The sequence below is a fragment of the Poecilia reticulata genome, chromosome 12, assembly GCF_904066995.2.
Source record: "Poecilia reticulata chromosome 12, P_reticulata-male-v2, whole genome shotgun sequence".
NCBI classification, from domain to species: Eukaryota; Metazoa; Chordata; class Actinopteri; order Cyprinodontiformes; family Poeciliidae; genus Poecilia; species Poecilia reticulata.
Genome location: NC_088841.1, coordinates 15,977,724 through 15,997,730, shown reverse-complemented (window position 1 = coordinate 15,997,730; position 20,007 = coordinate 15,977,724). Strand labels below are relative to the sequence as shown.

The window sequence follows — 20,007 nt, the reverse complement described above, 5'->3', positions numbered from 1 at the left end:
AAATAAAAATAAAATGCAAATTGTGTGTCACATAAACACACATTTTCCAATTGAAATATCTTTATTTTTAAATATTCTGCTACAAATTGCAGTAGTTTTGCCATGCATAGTTTCACACAGTTAAGACACATAAAAATAACAAAGTTGGATTTCTTTTTTCAAATATATCTCAAGATCAACAAACATGCATATTCTCTCATGTTTATTCTTGAACAGTCAAAGCTGTCCCGGCTTTACTTATTAAACTAAATCAGGTTTTGTAAACGTTCTTTGGCTTTTTGCATAAGAAGCTCATCTTGCTTCCTTACATTTACTGATAATAAAGTAGTAACACAGGTTTCAGAGACTGGAATGTGTTTAGGGAGGAGAACGGAGGACATTTATGTTTCAGCTCACTTTGAGGTATATAATGCTGACAAACGTTGCACCAAAAGGGAACATTTTGGCTTTTGAAATAAGAAAACTTAACAAAATCCCCAAAATAAAACACTTTCATGACACCTAAAAACCATCACTTATTAACTAACCTGCTGACTTCCTCAGTGACAATTAGTGACGACGTTCTGATCACATACTTCATTGCTATTCATGCAAGTAATAACCAAACATAGAAATAATCAAAAGCTTATTCTGGTACTAATGATGTTTTTCTTACAGGACTGCAGCTAAATGAATGTATTCTGCACACTAGGAGTTGCACATGTATGTCACAGAAAAGTCATTGCTACGTTATACATACTCACCAAACAAATATCTGATTTTTCTGTAGACCGTATCGACGTTAAACATCAACAATACACAAAACGCGCACGCAGACATGACGAGATGACATGGAATATATTGCTTTTTGCGTCTGTGCTTCATATAACCTCTGCATTTAAAACAGATTGCGCTGCGCTTTGTGTCGCTTTGCTTCGCGCCGCTGTGTTAAATATAATTACTCTTAATTGCTACAGTCAGTAATAAGAGGCTGTTGGTGTTTGCAGAAAGTATCTCAAACATCACATCCGCCGTTACCCATTGCGTCGGTAAAAACATAGAAATGTTGCAGCTATTAAAGGAAATCGTGTTTTAAAAATGTACTCTGGAAAAGTCACGAGTGCAGCCGTCGGTTTTGTTTATGCTCGGAGGAACAGCAGCAGCGTGTTATTAACAGTGAGGCTCCCGGCTGGACTCGTCAGCCGCTCAAGCGAGGCAGTTTTGGGGCAAGGTTGATATGTTTTTGCCGTCTTCACAGTTCAGAGAAATTCGGTTTTCTTCGCCAGACTTTCTCCGCGCTCCTCCAGCTGAGGATCCAGGTCCGATGCAACGTCGCAGCCGAACTCATCGGGACATCATTCGAACAAATTCTGGGAGTTATGGAGAAAAGGATGTATTGTTAGCACAGATTAACGCGAAAATTTAATTTTGTTTTAAATAGATAATACCTGAATTTCAAAACTTCACTATTTGTTGATTTAATTTTTTTTTTACCTTCTATGTTGAACGTAAATAGCAATTTGATTATTTTATTCATTAAATTATTTAAACTATTTTATGGCTTTAATTTCAACACTTTGAAGCCTTGCAGTAGCTTGACGTAACCTCTTAAGTTAATTATTACACTTAACATTATATTCCCACGGCTGTTGCTGCATCTTTAAAACAAAAATAAACAAAACCTTAAAAAATACAGTCAAAATTCATCCATCATTTTATTTTCTGATTTAATGTGCCTATTTTCTATGTCCCTCTTCAGTCTCACTGTTGTTCAACTTTTTTATTTGTCTACTTATTGTCAAACACCTGATTAATTCCTATGATGCATTAGCTAAGCTACAAAAATAACGGTCAAAAAAAGTTTTAAATTCAGAATATATTAAATACTTGCACACAAAAATACAGAACAGATTTTGTGAATACTATATGCAAACTTCAAAAAGTTAAATGTCAACATTTGACCATTAGACATAAACATTTAATGAAATGCCTGCAAAACGTCATGAGAATGAAAGTATAAAAATTAAACAGTTTATTAATTCTTGATTTTTATTTTTAAACTTTATGTTTATCCATCTTTTTCTCTGGTGGTAATCTTTGAATCTTTAATCTTTGTGGCCTTGTAGATGAACTAACTCATTCATCCTTCACCCCTTCACTCCAAAACCAAGAACGTGTCACCACGAGATAGACACACACTCATTTTAAATAAATGCATCTGTGTGCATAAATAAACACACAACTTTTGGAAACTACCACAAAATGTAGATCCAGATCATAACTACTACATGTGTTATATTTTCACATGTGCATATAAGTACATATTAGCTCTTTCACCTTCAAAGTCTACATGTCCATCTCCGTTTAGGTCAATGTCACGAAGAATTTCCTCCAGATCTCTGTGTCCAACCTGGTAAAGTCGAGAGGAAAGTGTCAACTTCTGTGGCACACACTCAGACTAAATTTGCATGTGAGAAGAGACGGGCAGAAATCAGTCGGACACTGATTGATGGAGAGACGCCGAGAGGAGGGCAGTCTCTCGGAGCGGCTCCGTACCTGCTGTCCCAACAGTTTTTTCATTGCTTCTCTGAGTTCGGCTGTGCTGATCTGGCCGTCACCGTTGGTGTCAAACTGAAAATAAGGAAATCGATTGTTAAAATAAGCAGCTGGTGTAACTTCTTGGGTGTATTTTTTTCTTTTTGTAGCCTTTCTTCTGTTCTTTGTTTATCTCTTAAGTCTCTTAAGCAAATATAATGCGTTGCATAAAGAATAGGGAATACCTCTGCTACAAATATGAAAGCAACTTGGTTTTACTCGTTTCATTTTACAAGATGATACAAATATTTTTCAGCAATTTATGCACACAGATGTTATGCCAATTAGTCCTGAGTTAAGTGTCACACAGCAGAGGCATCTTCCTCACCTCCTTAAAGGCGTCTCTCAGCTCCTTTACTCCGATCATGTCGGCTGTTTCAGCCAGAAGTTTGGGCCCCATAAGTTCAACAAAGTCCTCAAAGTCAACATGTCCTCCCACTGTAGGAAAACAAGAGTTAACCTCAAATCCACGTCACATGCAAAAAAAAATAAAAAATCCACAAAGCTACGACGTGAAGCAGAAGATAAGCCAGTGTTGGACTTTATGTCAGGAGGAAATAAAACGAGACAAAACATTTACGGTTCATGTTGATCTGCTGGCTCAGTTCTATCAGCTCCATCTCTGTTGGCATGTATCCCATCGTCCGCATGCAGTTCCCCAGGTCTTTGCAGCCAATGAATCCGTCTTTATCTTTGTCAAACTCCTTGAATGCTTCACGCAACTCTGGGGACAAAAAATACGTCATAAAATTTGATGAAAATATTTCAGAAATTGCTCATTTGGATTGTTTATTCTGCTATAAATAAAGCTTTGTTCACAGTTATCAACAACTCTGGTAAATGTGTGTAGAAAAGCCTTTTAAAAAGTCTTTAAATAATGTGCATTATTAGTTTTGCTGCGGTTCTCATGGCTGTCATGTAGTGGGAAAATAAACTTGAATTGTCCAGAATTTGTAAATGTTGGGAAGTTGAAGTCAGTATCTAAAAATCCTTACGTTACTAATATGTTCTCTAATCTTTCCCATTTATGGAGAGTCCCAAACAGAAACAGGCCATTGCTTCACGTTTATAAGAAATTCCAGGGCAAACTGATAAGTTTATGTGGTAAAATATACCTAAATTTACATTTATTATTCATGAATTATTAGGATTTTTTTATTACTTTTCTTGGTTTGAGACGGAATGTACTCAAATAAGAGATTGGATTCCTCCACAATTTAAGATGTGAGATTGTAGCACAGCAGTAAAAAGTAACAGCTTTATTTTAAAGTACATCTTTAAACTTGATTGACGTTGTTGTCTGACATACCGTCCAGCTCTTCTGGCCTCAGCTCTCGGTCCTGTAAAGAAATCACAATGCAAGGTTATCACCCAAACTGTGGCTGACATGTTTAAACTCTTGCCAACTTTCCTCATTCCTCACACAACGTGACACTGCAAAAAATAAATAAAAAAATAAAAAAACCAAAAATAAGGACTTTTGGATGTGTGCCAGCAGTTTTCGGTTTTGCTTCCAGCTGGACAGGAGGAGCTCATCCGTAAGATCACAAAGAGATGAAAACACGCTGAGAGTCTCTTGGCAGTCGGGTAAAATTTGACATATGGAACAAAAGAAATTAGACAAACATCAGAAATATGGGATTTGTAACATTTCATTTTCACTGTGTGAGGAATAAATGTTTTGTTTTTCAGCTGGTATAATGTATACATACGTACAGTGGCTCTCATAAGTGTATGCTCCTGTTAAAATGCCTGGTTTTTCATTGTTTTTTTTTTTTGTTAAAGCAGCTTTTTAATCTTTTTCATTAGGAATCTGTCAGCGTCTTAAATCGTAACTAAAAGTTGGCCACTTCATTTTACAAATGTTCTCTAAATCTATTAGACTGTAATATAATAATTTAACAGTCTATCTCCTATCTAAATCCCTCTTCAGGTCAGATTCTGTCGGATTGCATCTTGGATTCTGGTTAGATCATCAAAATTTTAGATTCTATTGATGCTGATGTTAACTTGGATAATTATAAGCTTTCTAAGCAGAGAGATGATCGATTCTGGTTAAAACTGACTTGTTCATGAATTAATTCACAAAAAAATATGTTAGCTTCTATTTATGGTTGTTGAATTTAATTTTGTGCTACTTTCTCATTTGCTCTAAGATCCCTTAGCCTAGCTCGTCCTTTTGTTAGCTCTGTCACACGAGTGATAAGTGTGAAGAAGATTAAAAACCCTGCACTTTTAACAAGAGTATGTAAGCTTTTGAGAGCCTCTGTGAATTCTACGCAAAATCTATTTATTTTATTGACTCACTCAGAATGCTATCTGACAATTTGTTCACTAAAAACCAAAAAAAAAATCTACATATTTTTATGCATTTCTGCAGGAGCATGAAAAGAAATAATGACCAGGAAAGGTGTATTACAATTAATACCATAGCCCCTCTTTGTATTTTTCCATTTTCTTACTCAAGTACCCAGCTTGTTAGACTCAAATACACACCACGCAGACACACACACTGTTCTGTCTCGTTTCCAGCAACCAAGAACACTCCGTCCATGTGAGACTTTCAAGTCCCCCAAACGCCATCCTCTGAGCAACACCACATTTGTCAAATGCTTATACATCAGTGTATTGTGATCATAAAATCTTCTGCTGGTGGTTATTGTGCATAAACTGCATTTTGTGCTAATCTCCTTTGGATTGCATGCACTTTATATGTTCTGGACTTACGTACAGCCAGCCGGCTCTCAGCGAAGCCCTTGCGTAGAAAGATGCATGCAGGCCCCAGCACGTTGTGCATGTTGGCTCCGTTCTGGGCCAGGGCTACTAGTGGCTCAAGATGGCCCCCCCCAGATCCCCCCTCCTCACTGGACTGCACTGCTTTGTAGTTCTTCTTCTTGTCCTGGAGCAGCATCCAGGGTGAGGGGCCAGAAATGGGAGCAGAGGTAAAGACAGGGGTAGAGACTGTGACTCATTTTGTTGAGGTGTGGTGTCAACAAGGAGTCGGGTGGAAGTGGAACGGGGTAACGGGTTCAAAGGGCGTGCAGGGGGGGTGACTGTGGACTGACACATGTCAAATCAGGAAAGTATGAATTCAGGTTATGATGGATGAAAGAGCCCAGTCAAACAAAACAGGGTGTAACATATTATGACAAGGCAACTGATGCCATAAATGAATCTGACTTGTGCATTACCATCCTGCTTGGTAAAACGGTGGTAAATCTTCACATTATGTGGAATTAGTTGAGAATTACCCAACCATTTTGGAGTTAAAAACTGTTGTGTCGTTCTTCTAAAACATTTAAGGTATTGTATGTTGTGAACTGCAACATTGAAAAATGCCTCTAACAGGATTGAAAAATTTTTGATTTATCTTTTGAATGTTGTACCAAGCTCTTTGTAGGCGCTTTATTTCAAAATGTCTGCACTGAATAGAGCTTTTTGGAAATATATTTATACATTTGAGCTTTTTGTCAGCTCAGTTGGATTCGACAGGTAACGTCTAAATAGAAATTTTAACGGCTTGCCACAGATCCTGACTTTGACTGGGCCACTCTCTAGCATAAACATGCTTTGATCTCAGCCACTTCAGCAAGGCATTATTGTCTAAAATCTCACATTAACATATTTGCAATTCAATCTTCTTGTCTTGTTTCTTTTTTGTAAACCAATCCTGTTTGTCCTAAACGATGAAGTAAAATTTCACTTAGCCGTGAAATTATAATTACCAATTAGCCAATCAACCAGCGGGCAGATGTTGTTCTCTCAGTGGCCGTCTCAATTAGTGTGAGAGCTGCAGGTTAATTAAAAACAATCACTGCCTCTCAGAGTGGAAGATTCCTGTAGATTAAATCAAAAACGCTCCTACCATCATTATACTGGAGCATAAAGGCAACATTTCACAGCTTTTATTAAATTCAGAACATTAAATGTGGGGGTTCTGCTCTAAAAACCACAAAAGAGGATCAACGAGAAACTGTAAAAGCAACTGACTCAACATCTCGGAGAATAACCGAGCATCCATTTATCCGCTGCTTAAACTCTCTCTGACATGAGCTCGCAAACACAGGCAGATGAAACATTCCTTTACTTGTATGACATCCTACAAACAACCTTCACACTCCATCTGCCACCATGCCAGTCCTAATGCCAATTTGTGCATTCCTACAGTTCTCGCCACAGGAACGGATGCCCACTGGGTAATCTGAGCAAGCGATGCATGGAGCAGGGCTACATTCTGCCAGAAAAGTACCATGAAGCCTCGTGCCAGTTATATAATCTAACAAGAAGAGTAAAAAAAAAAGCACATCTACACATGCACACATCAGAAGAAGAAAGTGAGGAGAAACTCTGCAGCGCTCCTCGAACAGATGGCATCAACAGTTGCTTGTCATATTGTGCTTTCTCAAGGATGTGCAGCTGCAAATATGATGCTATGATGAGAGTGCATTCAAGCATAAGGATGACACAACCAGAGCAGCAAGTAATGAGATGAATTTGTTAGGTTTGATGTTTTTTTTTCGGGGGGGGGGGGACACTGTGATTAAATTCTGGTTATAAATTTTTATCTGACAGACTCTGATAGTAATAAGAAGCTGCTTACAATACAAGAGGAATTTAAGGCTTTTAGGTCTGATGACATGATCCTAATCATGAAAAGATCTGAAGCGCTAACCAACGCTGCAGGACAAATGCTGCGAAACAATCCTGTGTCAACTATCCTGACTAAAAGTCATGGCGTCAACAAGCTGTGACGCTAATTCTACACCAATCCCCTGTTTGATTTGACTTTATAGCTACAGCTGGGGACTAAAGTATCGAAATGAACAGAGGGATCAGTCAGGAGGGATTGAGTCAAATATTACAGCCACTGATCCAGTTGGTGACACACCATTACACAAACATGCACTGAGGGTCAGGGGGAGTCAAAGGGAGACGACCACAGGGTGAAAAACCTCAGAGCGAAGCTTACCTTCTTGGTGAAATTTTTTAGTGACTTTACAGAGTTTCCCATTGCAAAAAGAAAACAACAACAAAAAAAGGCAACAAAATCTCCCTGTCCTTTATGTTTTACCTCTAACTGTGCTACTGTGTCTGTTTGTGAGTGCACTTGTCTGCATGCATGTTTGGATGGGTGTCAAGGCATGCATTGGAGTAGAAGGATCAGAAAGGGGAAAAAGGTTCAGTGGGTTACTGACTGACATAAAGGGACATTTGGGGAAAGACGGAGGAAATACGAGGAGAAGGACAAAGGAGGACCTGCTGGACGGCACGAGGAGACGGAGGCTGAGACAAAATAAAGGACAGGTTAGGAGAACAAAGATTATCAGGGAGAGGAAGCATGCATGTGATCAGTGGAAGATGCGAGTGCCTAAAGTGGAAAAGCAGGATTGCTTATTCATTCCATCCTCTCCTCTCCTACAGTGTCTTCCCTCCCTCCCCTCTACCCTCGCTGTCTCTCGTTGTGTGTCCGTCAGTCTTGCTCTTTTTCCCCGCACACCCCCCATCCGCCTCCCAAACTCCTGCTAACGCCACACTTTTAAACCATCTTTGTACAAATGTGCCTGACAAAGTTCTTTCGGACAAGCATATTACCTTCTTCTGACCAAGAGGCTAAAGACACTAATCCAAACACGCAAACACACGCACACACACTTGATTAAACACACTTGGATGTGGGGCTAGGAAGCTAAAAATAAAACTCTCTCTCTCTCTGTCTCTTTTCTCCACCCCTTTTCCGACTCTACCCCCAGCATCCATCCCCGACTACACGGAGGCAACACAAAGTCATGATAAGCTTCAGGGCTCGGATTCAGATCAAAGCCAAAATGGTAAAGAAATTACACACGGATGCCGAATTACCCTGACGGAGAGACGAGCGGAGCAGCACGTGCAAACGCAAACACACACAGACAGGGAAAGAAATGCTCGCCGGCAGTTTGTCTTTTACACATTCACACACGCACACACACGCAAACATACACATTTACCACAGAGGATAAATGCTGAATATATAGAGCATCTCTAACACCAGCAGTTGGAAGGAGTAAATGTAAAAACAGAATATTTATTCCAATGCAGCTTTGAATAGAAAAATAAATTACAGTTTTGATGACAAAATTTACATTGTTGTTTTAGTTTCCAGAATGTCTTTAGCTTACACAGCATAGCTTATTTACTATGAGCCAAAAATCATTTCCTTTTATTCAGTGATTAGGATGTAAGGCTTTCTTGAAAGGTTTAAGGTTTTTCAGGCTCCAGAAGGTCTTTTAAAGATTTTGTTTGTACTGTGGCGTCTATTTCAGTTCCTTCACGTAAACCTTTAAATTATTTTAGGGATTTAGTCCTCATTTGATTCCCCCCACACATTTTAGTGTTTAATTTTGATGGTTTGTCTGTAAAAAAATTCCTGCTCTCAGAATATTGTTATTTTGCATAGGAAAGGAAGTGTGTTATTGACTGCTTCGTGTCTGTGAGATTGGATAATTTGCACACAAGATGGCAGCGTTTCGCCAGAAGCAATAGGTGAGGTTATCTATAGAGGAAGGTTTGATCAGTCTGCCAGACACCTGCTTTCTTTTCATTCTCTTGCTCTTGTGTTTGGCAGCTCCAGAAATACTTCTGTTATGCATGTTCTACCTACTTCTTCCAAGAGGAAACATGCTTGGTTTTGCTGCGCTAACAATAGTATAAGTATGGACACAACAAAGACGGACCACGGAGATGAAGACATCTCTTTATCAGCATCATACTGAATAACAGTATTATGATGTTCAAAAAGACCTTTTTTATTACTAAAACAAAAGGGGCCAAGTTTAATGATACTGTTAGGTAAATTATATTATTTTCTAATATTTGTTATACTTTTATAATGTTCTTACCTTATGTATTCTTATTTGTTTAGTCATATCTTTTAAGAAATGTTCCTGTATTGTTAAACACTCTGATTTCCTTTCTCAGAGGGCCTCTCTGAAGAAGAGCAGTGACAGCAGCTCTTCACAGAACGCCCTGCTTTGAGCTGTTAGATAGCTGTAAAACCATCACCGTGAAGATGTACAACTGGCTCTGTTTGACCCCATGTCAGAAACTGGATAATCTAGGTTAAGATAGATTGTGTTGCTAGTTAGTGATAATCATTGGCGCTGTAACTGTGTGATGAAGTGTCTTTCCCCCTCCCTTTAGAGTTACAGCGCTCTCTGTGATTAGGGATCCTAAAGACAATACAAAGAGAGGGGCAGGCAAATGTGCTTTCAGAGCAGTAGGAGATTTGTAACTGAAAGCACATCTCTGTCTGCTCTCCTCGTGAGTATTCAGAATCTAACTTTCTCTTGTCTTTCCTGTTTTATTTAATCTGTGTTTTATTTAATCTGTGTTAATAGGTGTCAACTCTGACAGATACATTTGGAGAAACCTGAGGGAAATCTGTCTTAAGTTCAGCCAAAAGCTCAGTAACTTTGAAATTAGGTTTAAATTCTCATTCTTCCTACATTGCTATGTGTGTGCATCTGTAAAGAGTAACACCAATACTGATTCTTTTTCAGGTGATGTAATAAGAATCACCACATCATTATTAATTATTTTAATTATCATCAACAACTTTCTTTAAATGCTTCTGAGTATTTATTTACAAGCCTAATTCCTATCAAATAGCAAATATTCACCTTACAGAGATCCCTGTTCACTTTATTTCTGCTTAAAAAATAAAGCGGGCCTTTGTCTGCTTGTATATGTAATTAGAAGCTGTGGATTACTGTTGAAATAATTTCAGGCACTATGATCAACTTAAAAAAAAGTAATAAAAATTATACATTTTATAGGAGATGTTTTGAGTGACACAAACTGTGGCAAAGTAAAACATTTATTTAGATTATGCTGCTGCTTAAAGGTTGATTTTACTTTGAACATCTAGCAAGGTTCACCAATTAATGTATTGTATTTCATGTGCTCACTATGTGATTTCAAGTTTCACATGTGAGTTGAAATTATGACTAGACTGAGTTTTCAATTAACTTTTGGATTCAAAGAAAATCATGCTCCTATGTAATTATTTTTTTTCACTGATCTTAAATCAACTTTATAGTTTCAAACTTGTTGATTTATTTTAGAAGGTCCAAACTCCTCTTCTGCCTTCTGCTGTGCCACACGCAGTAAAAGCATCCTCTCTTCAAAAAGCCGTCCGCCACTGTCTCAACTCCGCAGGTAACGCCAGCGTCAGCCACTGCAGCCACTGCAGCCACCTAATATTCTCTTCTCCTGCTCGACCTTGTCTGTTCGCTCCTGTTCTAATAAACACATTCACGCCGGAGTCATTTCAGATCTAAGCTCCCATTCAGCGTCCTCTTTGTTGCTCTGCAGATGATTCATCCAGCCTCTCACCGGAGGCTCATTGTGAACTTCAGAACACATCAGACGTCAGATACAGGAGCCGTCAGCTCTTATAATGTCACACCACAGTGTGAGGGCTTCATTTCCATCTCTTTCTCTCTCTTTATTTCTTTTTTGTGGAGTTTTTTTCTTCTCCTTACTGGATTTTACTCACTCACTAACTCAGAAAATCATGATTGCTATCTTACATAACTGTTGGACACAGCATAGTAACAGCATCCTGCAAAATAGCAGTGATTCTAGGATCTAACTTAGAAGCTGCTTGTAATAGACTTCATTAAATGTTTCAGGCGCATTAGGAAATAAACAACAGGTCACTCACTATAAGAAGAAATATTTGAAATTTGAGTCTACAGCCCTTCAACTTTTTCACATCTCACGACTTTTATGTATTTATTTAGATTTTATGTGATAGATCAAGGTAGTGCTTAAATGGAAATGAAACTCTTGAAGAGTTTATTCATATTTATTCCCCTTAAGTAAATACTTTGGAGAACTACGTTATGCTTTAGTTACAATCTTTTGGAGTGCGTCTCTTCCACCTCTCTACATCTAGTCTAAAATCTTGTTCTGCCAAAATATTTGCCAGTCTGCCTTCACACCTAGATGATCTTGAGTTACATCCCATTCTTAATTAATACAGTTCACTGTGATGTTATCCCACTCCTTTCGGTAATAACAGGTTCAAATCCTCTGGGAAAAAACAAACTTTCTACAAGGTTTGGAAGTGAACTTATGGGAAATTTTGACCATTCTTCTATATTACATTTTTGAGGTCAAACGCTGGTGTTGGTCAAGAAGGCTTGGCTGATAGTCTCCACTTCAATTCATCCCAAAGAGGTTTTGCTGAATTGGGGTCAGGCCAGTCAAATTCTTGTGCACCAAACTGGCTAATCAATGGTTTTATGGACCTTGTTTTGTGTAAAGATGCACAAGGTCATGTTGAAATATTAAGACATAAACCCCAAACTGTTCCAACAAGGCTGCTATGCTGCAGCATTAGGAGTTCCCTTACACTGGAACCAAGGGGTCAAGTTCATAAAAAAACCCACAAAATCATTTCCCGGCACCAAAATTTACCCTTGACAAAGAGGCAAGATTTGCCACTCCATATTTCTACTCTTCCCACTGGTTTAGCGCTTCACATCTGACATTTGACTCTTTGTGTTGCATCTGGTGATGTAAGGTTTGGATGCAGCTACAAACCCATTCCATAAAACTATCTACACAATGTTGTTGAGCTGCATGAAGTTTTAAGTCCTTCAGCCACCGACTCTGCTGAAAGTTGCCTTTCGTCTAATCTTGGATTTTATCTACCACTTGGTTGATTTTCTTGTAATAACCAGTAGCACCTCATTTGACTGTGGAATATTTAGAAAAGAGGACATTAATGACTGCACCACCCAGGAAAAGCAACCCATTCTTTTACAAGTGTTTGTAGAGGCAGTCTGCATGTCCAGGTGTTCGATTTTACACACTTGAGGTCATGGAAGTGACACCAAAATTCAATTGGATGGATGAAGAAATTCTTAAGGCAAATATAGTTATGGCTTTGATATGATTTAGGTCTGAACTCTGACTGAGCTATTGTAGCATGTGAGTTTTTCTTAATCTAAACCGTCCATTGTACATCTGCTTGTATATTTGAGGTCATTGTCCTGCTGGAAGATGAACCTCCATTATAGTCGCAATTCCTAATTTAACTTGCAAGGCGGTTGATTAAAAAGCAAAAAATCTCAATAAAATTCATTTTATTGCATGGTACTGGCTGGCTGTTAAATTTGTGTTATAAAGGAGAAAGAAAAAATATATTTTGCACCTTACATTGTGTATTTTAGGTCTATTTGTCCTCCTAGGAAGGCAATTACATTTCTCTGTGCATGTGGAAGCTGAGACGAAATAATGTGACCATGAGATTCCTTCTCTCTGTGCATTTCCGTCATCATAAACAGCATTGAAAAAAAAAAAAAACACATTTGCGTCATCTCCTCATGCTTTGGCTGAGACGTCACACTTTCATCCAAATGATCCACTAAAATCACATTTGACCAAAACATCAGACTTCATCCTAGATGTGGTTTTCATCTAGTGTGTCTCTATTTCTGTTCTTGTTTTTTTTAGTAAATCTATGTCTTTTTTTTGTTTCTTATTTTAGATTCAGATTGCCACAAACATTCATTTTTTTAACAAAGCAGAAATTCAAACTGTATATTGTGTGTGCGTGGGATCTGATCCTAATTTTGTGGATTTCACCATAGGGTAAATTTTCTGCCTCCATCTTTGGCAGCACAGATATAAAAATACCCAACTGTGTCTAAAAATAGCCTGTTACACTCCAGACAAACTGAGAACATATGCAGCCGTGAGATTAAGCCTCTCGCTCTCTCTTTTAATTTCCATACTCTGTGTGGTAAAGATGGATTTTTATTTCTTTGAGTGGATTCTTTGACGTCATCAAGGTCAGGGTGACCCAAGCGACCGAGGGAAAAAATGAGAAAAAAGGATGCTTTGTAAGGAGCGAAAAAAATAGAAGAGAGGTTAAAAAAAAACAAAAAACGCCATCGATTGCAAATGCAGAAGGACTAACTGTAGAAGTGAGGAATTGAGAAAATACTCTTTAGTCTGACTTCTGTCATTGTGAGCAGGCATATATTTTTCTTCCTGGTTTATCCAATTTTTGTGTTTTCTTCAGTTCCTTCCACCATGAAACGTTTCCGAGTTCACTCGTGGGACACAGAGGACGGCGAGTCTCTCTGTTGCACTCTGAAATATATTCTGCAAGCTTTATCTTATAGGTGCTTGCACCCTCTGCTGGATAACACATGCTTTCTTCCGCATTTTTATTTTACACAACTCCGACTCCTTGACAGCATGCAAGGTTCCCAAAGATCTAAGCATTTTCATATATATATAAACATAACATCTTCAAGAGAACAAACAGAGTCACGACTGTTATCTGAATCATTTAAAAAGCTGGAGCTTTTTATATTTTTTGTCTGCTTTGAATACAGAATCTGGCATTATAAAAAGAAGGACGTTGCTAGTTTATCATAGTCTGCAAATACCTTCACTGTCCTGTAATGCTGATTGCTTCTGCACATATATATAGGACAGGAGCTTGGAGCAACATCACAGCCGATGCTTAAAGGATTTGTTTGAATTACTATTCAGCTCTGTTAATTATCAAGTTGGCTCAATTTTTTCAAGTAAGACTTACAAAGAAACTCTGGCAGAACATGATTCCTGTTTGGGATGGAACAGAGACCTCGATGTTACATTATGAGAGAGTTTGCAGAATTTGATTAGCTGGAAAGATAGATATTTGTCCTACCTTCCCAAACGTAATTTCACTAAATGCTACAGTTCCGTTCTTTGTACATCGGGTTGGAGTTCTCTATGTCTCAGTTCAATTCTGCCATTCACTACTGCATCCCATAATCTTCTCTTTGTGTTTTTTCTCCTTGTAAGTTCTCCTTATTTCATTAATTCGCTTAACCACTATGTTCTATGTTAGATACATTCAAATCTGAAACATGATAGGTTTGGCTAGATGAGACAACAATTTAGCTGTAAACCAAAACATCATGTAGTTCTGGCTTGAATAAAGGACAAATATCTCAACAACAAAAAAAATATCATGGTCATTATTCATTGCAGTGATAGTGTGAGCTTTTGCTTCTCCTCCAAAAGAACATTGTTACCAAGACTTTAGAAAACTCAAATTGTATAATGATTCTAAGTTATTTTACTTGCAATGGGGTGAAATAGTTCACCCCATTGCACTTAAAATGCTACAATGACCCCTTCATGATCGCATCTTAAGGTGTGGATTGTAAACTTGTTTCTGGGGAGCCACAGGAAAGGTACTTGACTCACTAATCTGCTGTGTAAGCTTAAGTATTTCCCCTCTTTTTTTATTTTGGTAATACCCAAAAGAAAACACTGCTGTCCTCCAGTCTCATAATCAGGTCTTGATGGGCTATTTATAGCTTTTTGTACTTCCTGCAAGTGAGTTCTGCTGAGATTGCATGGGGATCTGGATGTTACATAAATGTGAAATGAAAGAGTTTGCAGAGTTTGACATCTCACCCTGGATTTTGAGTGATGCTGCTGCATCTCTTCAAGGAGAAAGCATCTTATTTGTTTTTCAGTTTTATTCCCATCATCATTCTCAGAGTCCTTCACATAATTTATGCTGATTGTGTTTGATGCCTCACAATGCAATGAGTGCACAAGGCAAATAATCTGCTTTTTTAATCCTGAGGTTAAAATCTGCTGTAACACTTTAAAGGAATAGTTAAAAATGTATAGGAAGTTAATATCTTACCTAAAGTAGATGATTCTCTTTGTGTCTGGATTTGGTATAATGACAACCTGAAGAGAGTTATTTACTTAGAATCTGATGACTGATGATCTAAGTGGTGCTGCGCTTACAATGGTCTGTCTTTTTCAAACAACTTACATGTTTTATAAATCTCTGGTAGTGAAATAAACTTTGGCTTTTGACAGTAAATATTTTTCACTTATTTCGAACTTTCAGTATGTATTTATCTTGATCTCTGAGATCATGTTTCATATTGTAAGATTGAGGATTTTATTGTGGAATGTAGCTCAATTATTTATAAAATAATTTGCAAAGCATATCTGAAATATGCCAAAAAAAATGCAGATTGGGAAGTTGAAATACCTATGCGTAATGGTACTTGACATGATATTAGCTGGCGTTTGCAAATCCAAATGTGGTATTTATTTTACTTGACGCTGATTGGCTGCTCCTTCAAGAGTGAAAAACTGTAGATATTTGTTTCTGCAGTATTGTGTTTGTATTAATGAATATTAAGATACATCACACTATTCATAGCTTGCTGTGATCCATAACTTCAATACTTCAGATCCACTGCAATATAAATAACTGATGCAAAATTGGCAATGGGTTCATGACATGTTAATTGTACATACCACTAGGATGGCGTTGTTTCAAAATGGTGGAAGTCTTAGATGCTTTCGCACTACAAGTTAGCTTCAAATTAATCTGGAAGCCAAGAATTGTGTCTGTTTCTTCAGGTTGATAAGCAAATCCATCCACTGATGCATTTGGACAAATCATCAGGGATGTTTCTGGAACCATTGGGTTTTTCGGGTCTTTCAGCATCATACACCCTCTTCCAGGAGTCTCAGGTGGGGATGATCAGACCCCAGCTTGTGTCTAGATGGCTAACTAGCTACATTGTTGCAGCCATCTTGTCTCCTGCCTGCAATTGGATGCTAATGAGCATGCTAATGAGACATGACCCAATCTCCAATGTTACAAAGAGCTAGGAAATGTAGACTTTATGAATCTTTTAAATTGTTGACAGTAGCTTACCGCAGACACTCCGCATCAAATCATTTCAAGGAGCAACATTTCTCCTTGCTACCAAAAATCAACGTTTTTCAGTCGCGCTTCATTTAGCACACCAATTAAAGACTCACACACTGATTTATAGACATGATCTAATAAATGTCTAATTAGCTCTTCTTTCCTCAGACATCAGCAGTTTTGGAGACCTTATGTAGCACACTGTGGCATGGATTTTTCCTCAGAGGAACCACCTAAGACTGATTGAAGCTTTGGCCTGGATTGAGGAGTTATTTCAGGAACACATCAGCGCACCGGGAGGTAATTGTCTCCTCTCGAGCTTTTTATCATCGGCCAAAAAAAGACAGATTTTAATGACGCAAGAAAAAGACTGGGAAGGATATTAGAGGCGAGGGAGGAGATTAGGGTGGGACTGGAAAACTTACTGTACAGCTGCATGATCTTTCAGAGCAACGAGGGAAATATCTCGGTATGGTATGTTTTATGAATGTGCGGATGAATTCCTTTTATCCCTTATTGTTTTTCTGCTCTGGTCTATGCAAACATTTTCCACAGAGCAGGTAAGGTGCTTGCTGCTCAGGTGGCAGTCTTGATGAAAGGCGCTGCATTCATATTGGAGGATATGAAAAAGGAACGGACACCAGACACGTGCTGCACCCAGATTTCAACATTCATTTTTAATCCGCCTCGACCCGCTGGCTGAACCTTTACTGGTTCCAGCTTCACCTGCGTCTCACCTGAGAGCCTTTTACCCCCTGCAGAGCAATCAACACTTTCACTACCCTTCCCTTCTGGGCTGCAGGGAACTTCAGTGGGACGGTGGATTCATCCAAATATAGCAGAACATTAATGTTACTACTTGTATTCCTATTTTTTTCCTTGCAGTATTATTTTTAAAATATTAGCATAACACCTTGAGCTGTTCCTGAAAGTGTTTTTGTGTAAATCTAAGATGATCTGTGAAGCTTATGCATGATGCGATAATCATTGTTTTTATTACTTATTAGGTCAGATTGGACGGATGGAGAGCATATCTGAACTTCTAAGCGCGTTTTGTTTTTTGGAGATTTTGTGACTCTGGTGGTCTTAATTTATAGTAATCAATCAAGAAAAGGTTAGAGAAGGGGAAGAGACAGAGCAAAGCAGAAGGCCAATAGCCTTATCACAGATCATTGACTTGATTTAGGATTTTATGCTTTAAATCATTCCACTACAGCTCTTGCTGTAGATTCAGGGTCCTTGTTCTGCTGGAAGGTAAACGTCTTCCACCCCAATCTCTCTAACAGGTTTTCCTGCATTACTGTTGGTAATATGAAAAGAGACAATTACAATGTGCTAGAAGGTGATTATAGTGAATAAACTGGGAGTTATTTCTTTGAAATGCTCATTTGGTCTTAGGGGCTCATTTCAAATGAAGAGAGAGTGAAAGAGGAGAGTCAAAGCCTTATGTTGTCTCCTCAAGTAAACATGAAATGTTTTATTGTTTTTCTAAAACACAGGGAATAGCACAGCCTTGTTAAGTTTATTTTTTAAATGATGAGCCTTACATAAACTTTAAAGCTTAGACAAGTTCTCTTGGGGCATCAAAGTCCATCATGGATTGGCCATGACTGTCAGGAACAGTGGGATTACATTGAACTCATTTTGACAGGAGACCATCTTTCTTCCGCATGAAGACCATCTTTCTTCCCTTTTTCCATGAATTAAATGTCATCTAAAAGGCAAACTAAAAATGTATGTCTTTTTGTTAATTCTGAGTCAATTTTCCCCCCTAAAACCTGGTCCTTCAAGTTGTTCTTCAGGTTCCAACTAATAAAATGTGTACTATTCCTTGAACAAACTCCAACACATTCGTGTGTTTTCTGTGAGCTGGACTTTAAAGCAAACTTTGAAGTAATTAAAGGTTTTAGTTACCTGCCCAAACACCGACTTCACTATGGGATGAAGGCTGGAGTCGCACTCTGACGCCGAGCCCAGTCTTTTGGCTTTGCGGCGGGATGCCGGTCGGACAGGTGCGTCCGAACTGAGAGTGGAAGTGGAGCCACTCACGGCTCTTTCGCTCTGTTCGAAGAGAAAATCCGCCTCGTCGGGGGGTTTTGGAAGAGAAGGAGTCGGCGATGTCCTCCTGTCCTGCCGGGAGTCGTCGTGGTGGACGAGGCGCTCTGCGGGAGGCGAATCGCGGTGCTGATGATGCTGATGGTGATGCGGTTTGGATCTGGAGGACTTGCTGCGCTCTTTCTGGTGAAGCCGGCTCGCCCTGTGTCTCGCATCCTCCTCCTGAGCGTAATCATCCTCCAGGTGGCTCGGCTGCCGCTGGGAGTAACTCCTCTGCACCCGGTGATGCTCAACTAAATGCCGAGACTCGGCGTGTCGCGGCTGGCAGAGTGGTCTCCGCGCACTCGTCTCACACTCATCCGACCAGGGCGCATCCTCGCTGCTTCCAGCTCTGGAAGGACGGTGAAGCTCATGATGGTGAGTGCGGTGGTAGACCCGGTGAGCGGCGGCGTGATCAGGGTGCGCAGCCCTGCGGCTGAGCCCCGACGACCGCAGCAGAGAGGTGGTCGACTCGCTTTTGGGAAGAGAGGAGCTCATCTTTCAATTTCTCCTTCCGAATGAGCGACGCGCGGCTGGAGAGGGATGCGAGTAGAGAAAATGAAAAGGCGACGGTCCGCAGTGTCCTTGCAGGTGCTCAGCCGCATCCAAAGGGTCTCTCTTTATCCCAGAGTCACACACCGGACGGCCCCTGAAGGCGCACCTGATCGGGGGGAGGGCAGCTGAGTGTGAAGTGTCGCCTGATGTGGCAGCAGGCGCTCAGTCAGGAGCTCCGCAGGGAGCTCCACCAAGTTTGGACGGCAGCAGCAGCGTGTTGAGCTGCGGCGTGGCCCACAAAAGTTCATTAAGACCCACGTCACAAGCCTACAGATAATTTTCACGCACAAAGAGCTGCTGAGATAACTTGTTCCCCCCTTTTTGTGCTTGATTAGATGGTGATGGAGGGAGGGCGCACGCTGAACTCCAGGAGATTGATGGAAAATGTCACACTAGAGGGCACACAGACGCCAAAGTGGTCACAGTGACATTAATTCCAGTGAGCAGAGGTGACTCCTGAGGGCGTGTTGTTTCTTTGGGGCCTTTGTTTTATGTTTTTTACTTAAGTTGAAAAGTGCTTTTTGGAAGGTTTCTTTGGTCTAAAGATGAAGATGTTGAATCTAAATGTTCCCATAAACCTAAACATAAGACCACTGAAATATGTCGCATCCACAAATAACTTCACATTTACTTTTTACCACTGCAGATCTTCTACCTCCATTATCATCCATGAACTTTTTATGTGATCTTCCTCTTCTCCTCATCTCTACAATCAAAATCCATGTCTAATATTTATTTTACCCCTCTGTTCAAATCAGTTCAGACTCTCTGCTTCCAAACTGTCCAACCTGAGTCATCCTTAAATGTCCCACTCTTTCATAATTTCTAATTATTCAGGGAAAATCTAATAATAATCAATTCTGCTTGAAGTTTTTTTCTTACATTCTAAAATGTAACAAAATGTAACAAATTAAATAAAAATTCTTATATATATATATATATATATATATATATATATATATATATATATATATATATATATATATATATATATATATATATATATAAGAATATATATATATATAAGAATATATATATTCTTA

General features: G+C 39.1%; 1 protein-coding gene across 3 annotated transcripts; it reads right to left on the bottom strand.

Moving 5' to 3' along the window:
* Positions 1-42: 42 nt before the first annotated feature.
* Positions 43-19,779, bottom strand: cabp1b (calcium binding protein 1b). Of its 3 annotated transcripts, none has more exons than XM_008424158.3 (8): positions 18,230-19,779; positions 5,306-5,473; positions 3,884-3,914; positions 3,155-3,298; positions 2,903-3,012; positions 2,536-2,610; positions 2,317-2,389; positions 43-1,349 (listed from the first exon to the last, which is right to left on the bottom strand). In XM_008424158.3, the coding sequence occupies exons 1-8, from the start codon at positions 18,905-18,907 to the stop codon at positions 1,324-1,326; spliced, it is 1,305 nt and encodes a 434-aa protein (XP_008422380.1). In that variant the 5' UTR covers positions 18,908-19,779; the 3' UTR covers positions 43-1,323. The 3 variants fall into 3 exon arrangements, with proteins under 3 accessions (XP_008422380.1, XP_008422383.1, XP_008422382.1); XM_008424161.3 differs by lacking the exon at positions 18,230-19,779 and adding an exon at positions 7,544-9,913; XM_008424160.3 differs by lacking the exon at positions 5,306-5,473 and having other exon boundaries at positions 18,230-19,774.
* Positions 19,780-20,007: the final 228 nt, after the last annotated feature.